This window comes from Lethenteron reissneri, chromosome 60 (genome assembly GCF_015708825.2).
Source record: "Lethenteron reissneri isolate LAM-NWPU_2019-01 chromosome 60, ASM1570882v1, whole genome shotgun sequence".
Classification (NCBI taxonomy): Eukaryota; Metazoa; Chordata; class Hyperoartia; order Petromyzontiformes; family Petromyzontidae; genus Lethenteron; species Lethenteron reissneri.
Window position 1 is genome coordinate 1539324 of NC_083838.1, and position 19293 is coordinate 1558616.

Below are 19293 nucleotides of genomic sequence, written 5' to 3' on the forward strand. Positions count from 1 at the left end.
GTGGTGGTGGTTGTTGTTGGTAGTCGTGGGCTCCTTGAGACGTCTCCCTTGCCCCGGGGGGGTGCGGTGGGGTGAGCTGGATTTCGAGCCTCCCGGAATCACCTCCTTGAGAGAGTCTCGGTTCAGGACATCTGGCACTGGGGTCATCCGCCGAGAAGCTTTTTATAGCCGCGGAGAGCGGCGGCCGGGAGGGGAGGGGAGCGGGGGGTGGGAGTGGCGTTGAAATATTTGGGGCCAGACATTGCTGACGGGGAGCGATGGATCAGCGTTCACAGTTGCCAGTTCAGTCCCGAACAAGCAGACTAAAGCCTAAGAGAAGCTTTCGTGACTGCAGGGATTCATCTTCTTGGTTCTTTCGGTAAAGTCACGTAGAATGGAAATAATAAATAAAAATAAAATATTAAATTTCGATTTAAAGCTTTCGTGACTGCAGGGATTCATCTTCTTGGTTCTTTCGGTAAAGTCACGTAGAATGGAAATAATACAATAATAAAAATAAAACATAATACAATAATTCTCACGACGTTTCGGCCACAACGCAAGTATCCGTCCTCAGGTGGAGAACAGGTCTGTCGAGGAGACAGCGTCTGAATGAAAAGCCCCAGGCTTGGAGCGACTATTTAAGCTGGGATGGAGGGGGGAAGAGCGCCTTGACAAAAGAATTTGCATATCAAGAGGAATTTAGCATATTTATGGCATTATTCTTTGGTTCTTTCGGTAAAGTCACGTATAAAGATAAAATAATAAATTAAATAATAGCATACTACGACGTTTCGATTGCAACGCAAGCAATCATCATCAGGTATAAAAGAAATAGCAACAAAAATCTAACCAGAAAACTATAGACAGACATATAAGCAGACAGATATCATAAAGATACACACAGAGAGAGAGGGCACGTATCGGCACAAAAACAAAAACGCTATTATTTAATTTATTATTTTATCTTCATACGTGACTTTACCGAAAGAACCAAAGAATAATTCCTGCAGTCACGAAAGCTCCAAAATTAAGATATTTACGGGACTAAAGCAGACTAAAGCCTATGAGAAGCTTCGGGGGAAGAGCCCCCAAAATCCTTGCCGACGTCGCCAAAAGCCGAAAGGGAACCACCCCAAGATCACATCGCAGTGGGACCAGCAGCCCTCCGAATCCTCCGAATCAATGTCATCCAGAGGTCCCAAACGGGTTTTGATTCTTTACCCGTACCCGGCCGCACCAGGGTCGCAAACGGGTACCCGTACCTGTACCCAGCCGGGTACGGGTAGCCGGGTATCGGGTAGCGTACGGGTACTCGGTTGCGACCTCTGATGTCATCCAAGCGGAGGTATTGTGGTCTATGCAAACATGACTCCTTGTAAATAAGGTGTCAGTTTTGTTGCCAAATAGAAGGGTAAAAAAACATTTATCAATGCTTAAGTCGTCGCTGCCCAACGCTCCACTGCAGGAAACCTCCACACTGGTGACGGAAGAGGCCGGGCCGCTACCGCGGACACGCCAAGCGAGGCCGGGCCACCTACGTCCGAACCGACAGCACCACAAGTCACCTGGTGAACAGCCACCTCCTCAAGACACCCTGTGTGAGCTGGGAACAGCATGCCCTGCCCACACCCTCCCACACCCAGACATCTATGTCGGGGACTAACAGCTCGGGCTGAACGATTTGGGGGAAATATCGAATTGTGATTTTACTGACAGATGTTGCGATTGCGAATTGATTTGCGATAAAAAATAGAAGTCAAGCTTCAGTTCAATATTCACTGTGTAATAGATTTAGAACATGTGATGGAGCATTGCCACGTGATGCCATCAAAATATGAACTGCTCTATATATTCTAATGCAAAGACGAGAACTTAAAAGATAAGAATTGCTTCCAACGTGTATTTATAAAAATGTTTTCATTTAAAAAAATGTTTACCTACGTGACTTTACCGAAAAAACCAAAGAGTATAAATAGAACAATCAAACATATAACAATTGTTAATTTAAAGAAATAAAGTTAAAATTATAAAAAAATAAAAAAAATTCCAATAAGTAATGGGACTTTTCAAATCGCAAAAAATCGCAGCCTTTGCGTTTTTCGAATCGCATTGTTTCAAATTGTCATTTCGATTTGAAACCGACTAATCGTTCAGCCCTACTGACAGCCACCACTGAGACTTGGGTTTACCCAGCGCAAGACAGCGGCGGAGAAGCACCTGCAGACTGGGCACCGAGAAACGCGGCCCAAACAACAACGAGAGACATTCCATTCGGCCGGATGGCACAGGGCTACTGACTCACTTGACCTGCGCTGGGTCAGCGGTCTCAATGGAAGGCCCCGTTCCCAGTGCCGGATGAAGTTGGTGCGGGGCCTGTCACATGATGTTATAAAGAGGACCTACATTATGAAAACACGTAAATATTAAAACGCACACAATGTTTAATTGCATAGTACAGTACAGGTTTTACTGTAATTGTATTTTTTTATTTGCTATACAACCAGGTAATGACAAATCGCTAACCTTAAACATCCAGTCGTTCATAAAAGTCGAAGGCGGTATAGTACTATGGTAATACAGCAAGTGCGGAATCACTGAACCGCTCGAAAGCATTTAGCGCTGGGCCCTCGAAAGTGCGGGGTCCGTAGCTACTACACATGTGTAGCTACTACACGTGTGTAGCTACTACACGTGTTGTAGCTACTACACGTGTGTAGCTGCTACACGTGTAGCTACTACACGTGTTGTAGCTACTACACGTGTGTAGCTGCTACACACGTGTAGCTGCTACACGTGTGTAGCTACTACACGTGTGTAGCTACTACACGTGTAGGGGGGGGGGTCCATCACACGGTGCAAGGCGATCGCGTCAGCAACATAGCCGCACGTGGTACGCGCGCGTGTGTGTGTGTAGCGCGTGCGTAGGTGCGTGTGTATATGCATGTCGGTGTGCGTGCGTGTGTAGGTGTGTAGGTGTGCGTGTGTATGTGTGTAGCGCGTGCGTTTTGGTGCGTGCTCGCGTGCATAGGTGCGTGTGTATGTGTGCATGCGTAGGTGTGCGTGCATAGGTGTGCGTGCGTAGGTGTGCATGCGTAGGTGTGCGTGCGTAGGTGTGCGTGCGTAGGTGTGCGTGCGTAGGTGTGCGTGCGGCGTGTAGTAAACATCGGCACTGGGGAGACAAAGGCGACCGGGGCGTGGTGCTGACCACCCACCCCCCTCGCGTGCCACAGTGCCGACCTTCACAGCTGTTACTCGCTAACAGCACTTGCCCCTACAGCCTGTTACAGCTACACGGGGGTGGTGGGGGTGTGGGGGTGGGTGTCGTCATGTCCACGCGGCGTGCCCACCCACCCCTGCCGCTACTCCTCCTTCTCCTCCGCGCCGTCAAACTCCCGCCTCAGCAGCGCCGCCAGGCTCCCCACGTTCTCGCCGGTCTTCGCCGACACGCCGAGGACGACCACGGCGGCGGCTTCCGTTCCTACGCCACCGCCCTCCTCCGCTGCCGCCGCCAGCTCGTCGCGTAGCCGCGCCAGCGCCTCCCGTGCCCCCGGCAGGTCGAGCTTGGCGCCTACGATGGCGTGCGGCGCCAGCGCCAGCGAGGGGTCGTGGAGGAGCAGCTCGCGCCGCAGCTCGGAGAGGCGGCGGGCGGGGGCGGCGGCGCCGCACAGGTCCACGACGTAGAGCAGCGCGCGGCAACGCTCCACGTGGCGCAGGAAGGAGAGGCCCAGGCCGCGTCCCGCGTGCGCACCCACCACGATGCCGGGGATGTCGGCCACTGTGGGTGGGGGGGGTGGTGGGGGTGGTGGTGGTGGTGGTGGTGGTGGGGGTGGTGGTGGTGGTGGGGGTGGTGGTGGTGGTGGGGGTGGTGGTGGTGGTGGGGGTGGTGGGGGTGGTGGTGGTGGGGGTGGTGGGGGTGGTGGGGGTGGTGGTGGTGGTGGGGGTGGTGGGGGTGGTGGTGTGGCCAGGGGTGGGGGTGGTGGTGGTGGTGGTGGGGGTGGTGGTGGTGGGGGTGGTGGCGGTGGTGGTGGTGGTGTTGGTGTGGACGGGGGTGGTGGTGGGGCGGGAGAGAGAGGTTGGCGGTTGTGAGAAATATTCCGCGCGTTTTTAACGCTGTAGTAATCGTGCAATGCTATAATGTAAACATGGTAAACTCGGGGGGTTTATTTTTCTACAAGAAAGCAATCGCACAAGGGATCAAAGTGCTTTACAGGTGGTGGTAGAGGTGGTGCTGGTGGAGGTGGTGGTGGAGGTGGTGGTGGAGGTGATGATGGTGGTGGAGCTGGTGGTGGTAGTGGTGGAGGTGTTGGTGGTGGAGGTGGTGGTGGAGGTGATGATGGTGGTGGCGGCGGTGGTGGTTGTGGTAGAGGTGGTTATGGTGGTGGAAGCGGTGGTGGTGGTGTCCGGCAAAACAACCCCCTACCAACTCGTGGTGCCGGACGGCAACGCTGTGGTGGGCAGCAGTGCCATGGGGGGAGGGCCAATTTTGATTGGCCTCTCCCTTCATGGCGTTTGTAGCCACCACAGCGGCCAAACGGGGGCTCTGGACGGGTGCGAGGGGCTGGTAACCCCTCCACCTTCAATTAACTACCACTAAACTACGATGTAAAAAACTTATTAAGCTTGTGCCGGAGACGCCGGGAGGGACAGGCGTCTATGACGTCTCCTGGCCAAACCCCAATTGGCGGAGCCACGAGACTGAATCCTTACCCTCGGGGCTCCTCCAGAAACAACGAAAAGCCACTACAGATGGCCACGCTCACTGCGGAGGAGAGGCTGCCACTCCTCTGTCGGGAGCTGGACCGGTACCGCCTGGATCTTTGTGGTATTCTGGAGGTCTGGTGGACTGGCTCTGGCTCCTGCCACCATGAGGGGTGGACAGTCCTCTACTCGGGGCAGGAGAATGCCAAACAACAGGGAGTGGCTCTTCTTCTGAAGAAAAGAATGAAGGGGGCATGGGAGCGTGGCGGTGAGGTGTGGGAAGCTGTAAGCCCCAGGCAACTTTGGGCTCACCTTCCCATCAACCGGAGGCGAGGAGTGGTGGTCGTGGTTACTTATGCCTCCACCGAAGATGAACATCCGTGGAGGGATGCAGGCAAGGCCGATGAGTCAGATGCCTTCTATGACCTCCTGTCACAGGTTGCTGGCTAAAGTGGCCCCTCGGGATAGAGTCATCTTGTTGGGTGACTTCAATGCCCGAATTGGTCATGATGCTGGCACCTGGTCTGGAGTGATTGGAAGACATGGGCCAGATCAGCTCAATAACAACGGTAGGAGGCTGCTAGATTGTTGTGCAGCCCTTGTAATTACCAACATGCTGTTCTGGCATCGGCATATCCACACAACATCATGGATACATGCCGGGTCCAAGCAAGAACATCTGCTAGACTTCAGAGTAATGGAACAGCGGATGCGGGCCCATGTCCTTGACACCAGGACCTACCATGGAGCTGATCTGCCCTCTGACCATCGACTAGTCATCTGTAAGATGTGCCTGCCATTCTTCCACTCCAGTGGTGGGTGTACACCCAGGACCCTATTCAAACCCATAGTGGCCTGGTCTCAGCTAGCTGATGAAAGTTGCAAGAATTTCATCATCGCTTGCGGCTGGGGTTGGCATCGTCCCCCACTCCTCCTGATGTCGAGGGTAAATGGGCAAGGTTTAGGACTGTGACTCATGCAGCTGCAATGGCTCCTTTAGGTACGCGGTCCAGACCTCCCCAGAGACCCTGGCTGACAGAGGTGTTCAGGCTGGCTGAGAAAAAGCGACAGGCCCACTCTCATCGTCTACAGAATCCCATGTCAGAGAATGAGGATGTGGAGCTGAGTGGACTTGCCGATGACTGGTACCAGCGGTGTCAAGATCAGCCTCTGTGGAGCAGGCTCATGACGGACGCTACTGGGCAGTTGGAGGCAGTCACCCTCCAACAACAACGCCGGGTGGCTAAAGCACAGCAAATTGGCACAGTAGGGGGCACAGGTGGTGCATCAGCCAGTCATCTCGGTCATCTCGGTCAGTCGACCCGTGGCACCTGCTGGGTCTGTCCCGTGACCTCCTGCCAGTGGGCGTTCGACACTTCACGTGGCCTCAAGGTGCACTTGGCCTGGCACAAGCGTCGTGGTGATGTCACCGCCACTTAGTGGCGAATGGCAGTTGTTGTTGTTGGTGGTGGAGGTGGTGGTGGAGGTGGTGGTGGTGGTGGAGGTGCTGGTGGAGGTGGTGGTGGAGGTGGTGGAGGTGGTGGAGGAGGTAGTGGTGGTGGAGGTGGTGGAGGTAGTGGTGGAGGTGGTGGAGGAGGTAGTGGTGGAGGTGGTGGTGGTGGAGGTGGTGGAGGTGGTGGAGGTGGTGGTGGTGGTAGAGGTGGTGGTGGAGGTGGTGGAGGTGGTGGTGGTGGAGGTGGTGGAGGTGGTGGTGGTGGAGGTGGTGGTGGAGGTGGTGGAGGTGGTGGTGGAGGTGGTGCAGGTGGTGGTGGAGGTGGTGCAGGTGGTGGTGGAGGTGGTGCAGGTGGTGGTGGTGGAGGTGGTGGAGGTGGAGTGGTGGTGGTGGTGGAGGTAGTGGTGGAGGTGGTGGAGGAGGTAGTGGTGGAGGTGGTGGTGGTGGAGCTGGTGGAGGTGGTGGAGGTGGTGGTGGAGGTGGTGGTAGAGGTGGTGGAGGTGGTGGTGGTGGAGGTGGTGGAGTGTGGTGGTGGTGGAGGTGGTGGTGGAGGTGGTGGAGGTGGTGGTGGAGGTGGTGCAGGTGGTGGTGGAGGTGGTGCAGGTGGTGGTGGTGGAGGTGGTGGAGGTGGTGGTGGTGGAGGTGGTGCTGGAGGTGGTGGTGGAGGTGGTGGAGGTGGTGGTGGACGTGGTGGTGGAGGTGGAGGTGGTGGAGGTGGTGGTGGACGTGGAGGTGGTGGTGGAGGTGGTGGTGGAGGTGGTGGTGGAGGTGGTGGTGGACGTGGTGGTGGTGGTGGTGGAGGTGGTGGTGGACGTGGTGGTGGACGTGGTGGTGGACGTGGTGGTGGAGGTGGTGATGGAGGTGGTGGTGGTGGAGGTGGTGGACGTGGTGGTGGAGGTGGTGGTGGAGGTGGTGGTGGAGGTGAACGTGGTGGTGGAGGTGGTGGTGGAGGTGGTGGTGGAGGTGGAGGTGGTGGTGGAGGTAGTGGTGGAGGTGGTGGACGTGGTGTGGTGTGGTGGAGGTGGTGGTGGACGTGGTGGTGGAGGTGGTGGTGGACGTGGTGGTGGAGGTGGTGGTGGACGTGGTGGTGGAGGTGGAGGTGGTGGTGGAGGTGGTGGTGGAGGTGGAGGTGGTGGTGGAGGTAGTGGTGGAGGTGGTGGACGTGGTGGTGGTGGTGGAGGTGGTGGTGGACGTGGTGGTGGACGTGGTGGTGGACGTGGTGGTGGACGTGGTGGTGGACGTGGTGGTGGAGGTGAGCGTGACCGGCGATCTGCGTGTAGTCGCGGTATTCCACGATGCCGACGTGCGGGTGGAGCGTGGTGAAGGGGTAGTCGCCCACGGCCGGGCGAGCGTTGGTCAGCGCCCTCAGCAGGGACGACTTCCCAGCATTCGGGAAACCCACCTGGGGGGGGGGGGCGAGTGGACAAAGACAAAGGTCCCCCGTATAGCCTCCAGCAGACTGTTGGAGCAAGTGCTGTGAGTGCGAGTAGCGACTGTCAAGGCCGGCACGCCACACGGAGGGAGTGCGTACCACACAGACTCACACAGAGACCCAACAGACTCACACAGAGACCCACAGACTCACACAGAGACCCACAGACTCACAAGAGACCCACAGACTCAACAGAGACCCACAGGAATCACACAGAGGACCCAGAGACTCACACAGAGACCCATAGACTCCACAGAGACCCATTAGACCACACAGAGACCCACAGACTCACACAGAGACCCACAGACTCAACAGAGACCCATAGAACTCCCACCAGAGACCCATAGACTAACACAGAGACCCACAGACTCACACAGAGACCCACAGACTCACACAGAGACCCACAGACTCACACATGAGACCCAGAGACTCACACAGAGACCAATCTTCACACAGAGCCTCACACCCACAGACTCACACGAGGACCAACAGACTCACACAGAGACCCATAGACTCACACAGAGACCAACAGCCTCACACAGAGACTAACAACAGCGACCCACAGACTCACACAGAGACCCAACAGGACTACACAGAGACCCACAGGACTCACACAGAGACCCCCACAGGACTCACACAGAGACCCACAGACTACACAGAGACCCACAGACTCACACAGAGACCCACAGACTCACACAGAGGACCCACCGACTCACACAGAGACCCACAGACTCACACAGAGACCCACAGACTCACACAGAGACCCACAGACTCACACAGAGACCCACAGACTCACACAGAGACCCACAGACTCACACAGAGACCCACAGACTCACACAGAGACCCACAGACTCACACAGAGACCCACGAACTCACACAGAGACCCACAGACTCACACAGAGGACCCACAGACTCACACAGAGACCACACTCACAGAGACCCACAGACTCACACAGAGACCACAGACTCGCACAGAGACCACAGACTCACACAGAGACCCACAGACTCGCACAGAGACCCACAGACTCACACAGAGACCCACAGACTCGCACAGAGACCCACAGACTCACACAGAGACCCACAGACTCACACAGAGACCCACAGACTCAGAGAGACCCACAGACTCACACAGAGACCCACAGACTCACACAGAGACCCACAGACTCACACAGAGACCCACAGACTCACAGAGACCCACAGACTCACACAGAGACCCACAGACACACAGAGACCCACAGACTCACACAGAGACCCACAGACTCACACAGAGACCCACAGACTCACACAGAGACCCACAGACTCACACAGAGACCCACAGACTCGCACAGAGACCCACAGACTCACACAGAGACCCACAGACTCACACAGAGACCCACAGACTCACACAGAGACCCACAGACTCACACAGAGACCCACAGACTCACACAGAGACCCACAGACTCCACAGAGACCCACAACTCACGTAGGACCCACAGACTCACAGAGACCACAGACTCACACGAGACCCACAGACTCACACAGAGACCCACAGACTCACACAGAGACCCACATACTCACAGAGACCCACAGACTCACACAGAGACCCACAGACTCACAGAGACCCACAGACTCACACAGAGACCCACAGACTCAGAGACCCACAGACTCACACAGAGACCCACAGACTCACAGAGACCCACAGACTCACACAGAGACCCACATACTCGCACGAGACCCACAGACTCGCACAGAGACCCACAGACTCACACGAGACCCACAGACTCACACAGAGACCCACAGACTCACACAGAGACCACATACTCGCACGTAGACCCACAGACTCACAGAGACCACAGCGCACGAGACCCACAGACTCACACAGAGACCCACAGACTCACACGAGACCCACAGACTCACACAGAGACCCAAGACCACATGAATCGCCAGAGACTCCACAGACTCACACAGAGACCCACAGACTCACACAGAGACCCCAGACTCAAAAAGAGACCAAAGACTCACACAGAGAACCACAGACTCACACAGAGACCCACAGACTCACACAGAGACCCACAGAACTCACACAGAGACCCATAGATGTGCCCTCACGGTCCCCCCCCCCAACATTGTGACCTTAGGTTCCTCTTCCGCTTGGTCGCCAGACGCGCTGAGACTCACCAGGCCAAAGTGAGCCATGGGTCTGATTTCCAGTTTCAGGGTCCTCTCTTCTCCCTCCGTTCCCTGCACAGGCAAAAGGCGGCGATGATGTTTTCGGCGAGCGCCTCTCAAGCCGGCAGCGGCCCGAGGTCGCAAACGGGTTTTGATTCCTTACCCGTACCCATACCCGGCCGCACCAGGGTCGCAAACGGGTACCCGTACCCGGCCGTACCCGTACCCTACCCGTACCCAGCCGTGTGTACGTGTGTATATGTGTACATGTGTACGTGCGTGTGTGCGTACGTGTGTACACGTCTACGTGTGTACGTGTGTGCGTACGTGTGTACGTGTGCGTACGTGTGTACGTGCGTGTGTGTGCGTACGTGTGTACGTGCGTATGTGTGCGTACGTGCGTACGTGCGTGTGTGCGTTCACCTTCTCCGTGGTGGTGGGTGCCCGGTTGTCGTTGGTGAGGAAGCTGTGGTTGCCGCGCCCCCCGACCCCCCCCCGCGCCACCACCACCTCCTCGCCCTGCTCGCTGAGGTCGGCCACCAAGGAGCCCGCCTCACGTACCACCGTGCCCACCGGCACCTACACACGGGCAAAGGTCACCCGCGTAGCCCACGCACGCCGTCGGGGCAAGTGCCGTTGGCGAGCGGCACCCAAGATCGGGGCCGTGTGGCCAGAACCGCACCCGGGGGGGCGACACGTGTTGACCGAGCGGCACTCGCTTTGAGGCTGAGTCGACCTAGGGCAAGCCCAAAGCTGTTCAGATGTTGTTGGCGGGAACTGAACTAGGGTCACCGGTGTTCGTGGAGCAGTGCGCTAATCACTGCACCAGCGCTCCCCCCGCCCCCGTACACTCGTGCACAACGACAACCGCCATTCGTCACTAAGTGGCGGTGACGTCACCACGGCGCTTGTGCCAGGCTAGGTGCACTTTGAGGCCACGTGAAGTGTCGAACGCCCGCTGGCAGGAGGTCACGGGGCAGACCCAGGTGCCACGGGTCGACTGACTGAGATGACTAAGATGACTGGCTGATGCACCACCTGTGCCCCCTACTGTGCCAAACACACACTACGAGACACACGCGACACAGACAGACGACAGAAACAAACACACACAAAGACAAACACACACTACGAGACACACACAGACAGACAGAAACACACACACACACATAGACACACACTACGAGACACACACACAGACACACAGACAGAAACACACACACAAAGACAAACACACACTACGAGACACACACAGACAGAAACACACACACACATAGACACACACTACGAGACACACACACACACAGACAGAAACACACACACACATAGACACACACTACGAAACACACACACAGACAGACAGAAACACACACACACACATAGACACACACTACGAGACACACACACAGACAGACAGAAACACACACACACATAGACACACACTACGAAACACACACACAGACAGAGAGAAACACACACACACAGACAAACACACACTACGAGACACACACACACAGACAGACAAAAACACACACACACTACGAGACACACACAGACACAGACAGACAGAAACACACAGACAGACAGACAGAAACACACACACACATAAACACCACACTACGAGACACACACACAGACAGACAGAAACACACACACACACAGACAGACAGACAGAAACACACACACACACACACAGACAGACAGAAACACACACACACAGACGCGCTGAGAGACGCACGCCAGACAGGCACGGCAGACACAGACACACACTACAAGACACACACACACAGACAGAAACACACACACACACAGACACACCCTACGAGACACACACACGCGACACAGACAGAAAGACACACAGACAGACAGAAACACACACACACATAGACACACCCTACGAGACACACACACACAAACAGACAGAAACACACACACATAGACACACCCTACGAGACACACACAGACAGACAGAAACACACACACACAGACAGACAGAAACACACACACATAGACACACCCTACGAGACACAGACACAGACAAACGACAGAAACACACACACAGACAAACAGACAGACAGAAACACACACACACACACAGACAGAAACACACACTCACACATAGACACACCCTACGAGACACACACACACAAACACAGACAGACAGACAGAAACACACACACAGACGGACGCGCTGAGAGACGCACGCCAGCCAGACGCACAGCACACACAGACAGACAGAAACACACACACACAAACAGACAGAAACACACACACAAACAGACAGAAACACACACACACAAAGAGACAGAAACACACACACACAGACAGACAGACAGAAACACACACACACAGACAGACAGAAACACGCACACATAGACACACCCTACGAGACACACACACAAACAGACAGAAACACACACACACACAGACAAACAGACAGAAACACACACACACAGACAGACAGAAACACACACACAGACAGACAGACAGAAACACACACACACACAGACAGACAGAAACACACACACAGACAGACAGACAGAAACACACACACACAGACGGACGCGCTGAGAGACGCACGCCAGCCAGAGGCACGGCACACACAGACGTACACTACGAGACACACACACACAGACAGACAGACAGAAACACACACACACACACAGACAGAAACACACACACAGACAGACAGACAGAAACACACACACACAGACAGACAGAAACACACACACAGACAGACAGACAGAAACACACACACACACAGACAGACGCGCTGAGAGACGCACGCCAGCCAGAGGCACGGCACACACAGACGTACGTGGAGGAATTTGTCTTTGCCGTTGCGTCCGAAGCATTTGTCCGAGCCACCCGAAGTCCCATCGTGTCCGCGGTAGAGACGGGACACCCCAGACAGGGAGCGAACCATTCTGTCCGCTGGTACAAAGACAAAGATCCCCCGTGTAGCCTTAACAGACTGTCGGGGCAAGTGCTGTTAGCGAGCATCTGTGAAGGCCGGCACGGCACACGAGGGGGTGGGTGGCCAGCACCACGCTCGGCCGCCTTTGTCTCCCCAGCGGCGATGTTTACTACACACCGCACCAGGTACTCATTTGAGGCTGAGTCGACCTAGGGGAGGTCCCGGACCGGTTCAGATAATCGTCACTGGTGTTGGCCGTGAGCGGGAATCAAACCCGGGTTGCCGGGTTCATAGCGCAGCGCGCTAACCGCTAGACTACCGCTCCCCAAATGCAAGAGGACACACGCACACCATCAACAGTTTCACATTTTACTGGGTACAGCCCCACTGGGCTACATGGGTCTTTCTATTACACGCTTTCTATTAACTCACTCTGTCTGTTGTTGTTGTATCCTCAAATCTTGTAAGTCAATTTTAACCCACTTCCCAATGTGGTATGGACTGCAAACTTGGTATACTTATGTCATACTGATGACAATACTATATTATATCATTAAAAACATTTTTTTTAAACATTCTTTTTTTATATGTTATGTTTCGGCTTGGGTCTAATTGTCCACGGTCAACTGACGTTGGCTGTAAATGACCACGTGGCCCCTTACGTTATGGCAAGCCTTGGGGCCACTTCCTGGAGTCGTTTCACCAGACACACATAATCACAACTTTGCGTTAAACTGTACCTCCGATAACAATATGTGCATATTACAGCAGCAGGCGTCAGGGTCGGGATTAAACCCACGACCTCCTGCACTAACATCTCCTAGCCACACAATAAATATTGTTGGGGGCGTGGGAGGGTGAGGAGGTAGGGGGGGGTGGGTGCTTACCGACCATGATGACGTCGCCCCCCCTTCCCCCGTTGCCACCGTCGGGACCCCCAAACTCCTTGCGAGGCTCGCTGTGGAAGGCGCACATCCCGTCGCCCCCGCGGCCCCCCGAGACTTGCACCACTCGCTCGTCCACGAACCAGCGCGCCTGGCAAGGACACAGACAAAGATCCCCCCCCAACGGTGTAGCCTTAACAGACTGTAGGGGCAAGTGCTGTTAGTGGGCATCTATTAAGGTCGGCACGGCACACGAGGGGGTGGGTGGCCAGCACCACGCCCGGCCGCCTTTGTCTCTCCAACGGCGATGATTTCACGCACCGCACCAGGTACTCATTTGAGGCCGAGTCGACCTAGGGGAGGCCCAGGACCGGTTCAGATAATCGTCACTGGTGTTGGCTGTGAGCGGGAATCGAACCCGGATCGCCAGGTTCATAGCGCAAAAAAACTGACACCTTTTTTACAAGGAGTCATGTTTGCATAGACCACAATACCTGCAGTCGTAATGCAAACAAAAAAACCACAACTCTGATAATGTATGCACTGTCCTTGAAGTTGATTGGTCCACACCCGAGACAGCTTTCCTTAGAGCCTAGTCTCACATGGTGTTGGACCAGATGACGCCAAAGCAGAGGTCGCAAACGGGTTTTGATTCCTTACCCGTACCCGGCCGCACCAGGATCGCAAACGGGTACCCATACCCGGCCGGGTAAGGGTAGGGTACGGGTATCGGGTACCTGATTGCGACCTTTGGGATGAAGCCATGTTGCAGGCGCGGGTGGGTTGATTCTAGGAACTTGAATTGTGAGAAGAGACAAGACGTTGGGAAAAGAGTGACAAACAGTTACTCACCAATGACTCACGGTCTACCCGTACCCGTACCTGGCCGGGTACGGGTACGGGTACCCGGTTGCGACCTCTGCTTCATAGCTCATCGGATTCCTCCTCCGGTTGAAATAAATATCCCGATTCCGATTGCAATCTGTATTACCGACCCCCCCGCCCTGCCACGGTCTTGGGACGTTCCTCACCAGCTGCTTCTCCGTCATCTGCCTCCTCTCCCGCCTGTGCCTCTGGCCCCGGGCCTTCGCCGTCTCGCACAGGGCCTTGTGGGGCACGCCGAGGGGGGCGGCACGCAGAGTCAGCAAGGCCCAACCACGGCCCGCCACGGCCGAGAGGCACGGGGAGCACACCCTGGCAGCCATGCGGGGCCCCGGGGTGGCTGCGTGCGTGCGTGCGTGTGTGCGTACTTGGGTCCGTGTGTGCGTGTGTGCGTCCTTGGGTACGTGTGTGAGTGTTTGTGTGCGCGCGTGTGTTTGGAGTGATGTGGTACAGGAGGACGTGGAACTGAGTGGACTTGCCGATGACCGGTACCAGCGGTGTCAAGATCGGCCTCTGTGGAGGAGGCTCGTGAAGGACGCTGCTACTGGGCAGTTGGAGGCAGTCGCCCTCCAGCAACAACGGAGGGCGGAGGAGCGACGCTCACAACAACGAGCGGAGCGCCGGGTTGCTAAAGCGCAAGTTGGTACAGTAGGGGGCACAGGTGGTGCATCAGCCAGTCATCTCGGTCATCTCGGTCAGTCGACCCGTGGCACCTGCTGGGTCTGCCCCGTGACCTCCTGCCAGCGGGCGTTCGACACTTCACATGGCCTCAAGGTGCACATGGCCTGGGAAAAGCGTCGTGGTGACGTCACCGCCACTTAGTGGCGAATGGCGGTTGTTGTTGTTGATTGTGCGTTTGCGTGCGTGTGTGTACTTGTGTACGCGTGCGTACGCGGGTGGGCTTGTCTTTGCACGTGAGCGTGTGCGTACGTGTGTTTGTGCGTCCGTGTGTGTTTGCAGAGAACGTTGGTGCTATCTAACAGCACTTGCTCCTACGGTCTCTTAAGGCTGCACGGTTCAGTGGAGTCAGGGGACGGCGGATGAGTGAAATGCTCCTCCCCCCACCCCACCCCCGATATCCGGATGACTTGAACGCCGACTCCCCGATATCCGGAATCCCTGCGATGCACGGAGTTTTGCTAAAGCCTGCAACGACAACAACACGGCAGACGCGGGAAACATTTGGTTGGCAATCATCGTCGTCACCATCATTCACGATAATCAGGGGCGTTTGGTACGAGAGCCAAGCTGCAATGTTTTGGCTACAATGTTGTGGCCACAATGTTGTGGCCACAATGTTGCGGCTACAATATTGTGGCCACAATGTTGTGTTTTGGCTCTCCAACACGCCGGTGTGCTGTACCAGTAACAAATTGGCACGTTCTGTTTAAGTGGCAAACCTTACTAATTGACTGTGTCGGGTGGTGGCGGGTTTAACGACACGTTTATATTTACGCTATCTAACACGAAAAAACATTTATCATGGATGATATTGGTTACGTGTTAAACTGATCGTCGTCATCATCACGTGGAGATTTAAAGCAGCAGCCAAATAAACGAGTGGCGACAATGATTCTAAATGTGGCGGGGGGGAAACCCTGGAGGACCCGGGGGGAAAATCCACGCACCAAAGGGACGGAGAGAGACACGCAAACTCCAAATATACAGCAGCAGCAGTCAGCGTCGGGATCGAACCCACGACCTCCTGTACACCAGGCGAGGGAGTTAACATCTCCTAGCCACCGTGATGATAATGATGATGACAGAGAGACAATCAAACTCCAAATACACAGCAGTCAGCGTCGGGATCGAACCCACGACCTCCTGTACACCAGGCGAGGGAGTTAACATCTCCTAGCCACCGTGATGATGATGATGAGAGAGAGACACGCAAACTCCAAATATACAGCAGTCACCCACTCACTCACCCACTCACTCACCCACTCACTCACCCACTCACTCACCCACTCACTCACCCACTCACTCACCCACTCACTCACTCACTCACCCACTCACTCACCCACTCACTCACCCACTCACTCACCCACTCACTCACCCACTCACTCACCCACTCACTCACCCACTCACCCACCACTCACTCACCCACCCACTCACTCACCCACCCACTCACTCACCCACCCACTCACTCACCCACTCACTCACTCACCTCACTCACCCCACTCACTCACCCACTCACTCACCCACTCACTCACCCACTCACTCACCCACTCACTCACCCACTCACTCACCCACTCACTCACCCACTCACTCACCCACTCACTCACTCACTCACCCACCCACTCACCCACCCACCCACTCACTTATCCACTCCCCCACTCACTCACCCAACCACTCACCCACTCACTTATCCACTCACGCAACCACTCACCCACTCACCCAACCACTCACTCAACCACCCACTCACTCACCCACCCACCCACTCAACCACTCACCCACCACCAACCCACCCACTCACCCACCCACTCACCCACCCACTCACTCACTCACCCAACCACTCACTCACCCACTCACCCAACCACTCACTCACCCACCAACTCACCCACCCACTCACTCACCCACTCACTCACTCACCCACCCACTCACTCACCCACCCACTCACTCACCCACCCACCCACTCACTCACCCACCCACCCACTCACCCACCCACCCACTCTCACCCACTCACCCACCCACTCACAAGGACGCTGTTTGTCCCTGCGAGGTGGAAGAGTAGACCAAGCACCACTGCGAGAGCCCGAGCGGCCTCTAGCGGAGGAGGACCCAATTCCGCTTGTAGGCCCCAACACACGTGTGCACGGTGGCCTTCAGCATAACAACAAAGTCACAGCGAACGCACAACTCCCACGTGCACATCACGCCTCGACTCGCGCGAGAATAATTGATCTAAATCGCTTCGATAATGAACAACCACAACGACTGATAATGATAATCATCATCTTCACCATCACATCACCTTCACGTGCCAACCGGGAACGGCTTGCGACGGATGGGTGGGAAAGTCGTAGGGCGAGAATCGATTACCGATTCGCTTGAGGAAAAGTGGGCTCCGGAATCGATTATCGATTCCAACTTCTGTGTGAGTCTCAATGGGTCTCTGTGTGAGTGAGTATATGGGTCTCTGTGTGAGTGAGTATATGGGTCTCTGTGTGAGTGAATATATGGGTCTCTGTGTGAGTGAGTCTATGGGTCTCTGTGTGATGAGTCTATAGGTCTCTGTGTAAGTCTATGGGTCTCTGTGTGAGTGAATATATGGGTCTCTGTGTGAGTGAGTCTATGGGTCTCTGTGTGATGAGTCTATGGGTCTCTGTGTAAGTCTATGGGTCTCTGTGTGAGTGAATCTATGGGTTTTTTGTGTGAGTGAGTCTATGGGTCTCTGTGTGATGAGTCTATTGGTCTCTGTGCGATGAGTTTATGGGTCTCTGTGTGATGAGTCTATGGGTCTCTGTGTGATGAGTCTGTGGGTCTCTGTGTGAGTGAGTCTATGGGTCTCTGTGTGCGTGAGTATATGAGTCTCTGTGTGAGTATATGGGTCTCTGTGTGATGAGTCTATGGGTCTCTGTGTGAGTGAGTCTATGAGTCTCTGTGTGAGTGAGTCTATGGATCTCTGTGTGATGAGTCTATGGGTCTCTGTGTGAGTGAGTCTATGGGTCTCTGTGTGATGAGTCTATGGGTCTCTGTTTGAGTGAGCCTATGGGTCTCTGTGTGAGTGAGTATATGGGTCTCTGTGTGAGTCTATGGGTCTCTGTTTGAGTGAGTCTATGGGTCTCTGTGTGAGTCTATGGGTCTCTGTGAGAGTCTATGGGTCTCTGTTTGAGTGAGCCTATGGGTCTCTGTGTGAGTCTATCCTCAAACACCCAGTCGTTCGTAAAACTCGAAGGCGGTGTAGTACTATAGTAATAGAGCAAGTGCAGAATCGCTGAACCGGATTTGATAGCTCGCAAGCATTTAGCGCGGGGGGCCCTTGAAAGTGCGGGGCCCGTAGCTACATTTATAGCTACTACACGTGTAGCAGCTGCTACATAAGCGTCGTAGCTGCACGTGTATTCGCTGCACGTGTATTCGCTGCTACACGTGCAGCTACTACTTATGCAGCTACTACATATGCAGCTACTACTTATGCAGCTACTACTTATGCAGCTACTACTTATGCAGCTACTACTTATGAAGCTACTACTTATGCAGCTACTACTTATGAAGCTACTACTTATGCAGCTACTTGTGCTGCAAGGATCATACGGAACTGCCCCTATTGTACTCTTTGTTTTTTTCGATAAAGTCACGTAGGTAAAAAAGTAAAATAAATGAAAACAATTCAATTAAATCACGTTTGGGAGGCATTATTTAATTTCATTTTTTTTCCTACGTGACTTTACCGAAAAAAAACAAAGAGTTTGAATCCCTGCAGTCACGAAAGCTTCATATCTAGAATTAATGCCCCTATTGTGTTTATTGTTGTTATTGTTGTTGTTGTGGCCTGTGCCCTATTACTGCCGCACATCGGCGATACAAGAACCTTCCGCGCCACCCACTCAGCAATTCCCCACAGCGGCACCGCCTGGCGGCCACTCCGCGTGGGCAACGTCGTGGTCCTCGTTCTCTTCTTGCAGGGACTCACTACACTTGGAGCGGCCGCTGGTTTTGACTGCGCGATTATCCGGCTGCAAAGAGTTCAATCTGCCACCACCAACAACCACAACAACCGTCAACCGCCACCACCAACCGCCACAACCAACAACAACCGCCACCACCAACAACAACAACAACCACCACCAACAACACCAACCGCCACCACCACCACCAGCAACCACCACCACCAACAACACCAACTACCACCACCAACAACACCAACCGCCACCAACAACACCAACCACCAACA

General features: G+C 54.8%; 1 protein-coding gene across 9 annotated transcripts; it reads right to left on the reverse strand.

Annotated features, from left to right (window-relative positions):
- Nucleotides 1–15: 15 nt before the first annotated feature.
- LOC133357954 (mitochondrial ribosome-associated GTPase 2-like) lies at nt 16–19160 on the reverse strand. 9 transcript variants are annotated; one of them, XR_009757000.1, is made up of 11 exons: nt 18947–19083; nt 17095–17219; nt 14546–15542; nt 13518–13665; nt 12532–12647; nt 10137–10292; nt 9723–9785; nt 7397–7535; nt 3334–3757; nt 2285–2355; nt 76–137 (listed from the first exon to the last, which is right to left on the reverse strand). XR_009757000.1 is itself a non-coding variant. In XM_061576167.1 (10 exons), the coding sequence occupies exons 3-9, from the start codon at nt 14717–14719 to the stop codon at nt 3342–3344; spliced, it is 1212 nt and encodes a 403-aa protein (XP_061432151.1). In that variant the 5' UTR covers nt 14720–15542; nt 17095–17219; nt 18947–19083; the 3' UTR covers nt 16–137; nt 3334–3341. The 9 variants fall into 9 exon arrangements, 8 of the variants coding, with proteins under 8 accessions (XP_061432151.1, XP_061432155.1, XP_061432149.1 ...); XM_061576167.1 differs by lacking the exon at nt 2285–2355 and having other exon boundaries at nt 16–137; XM_061576171.1 differs by lacking the exons at nt 76–137; nt 2285–2355 and having other exon boundaries at nt 2423–3757; nt 19033–19160.
- Nucleotides 19161–19293: the final 133 nt, after the last annotated feature.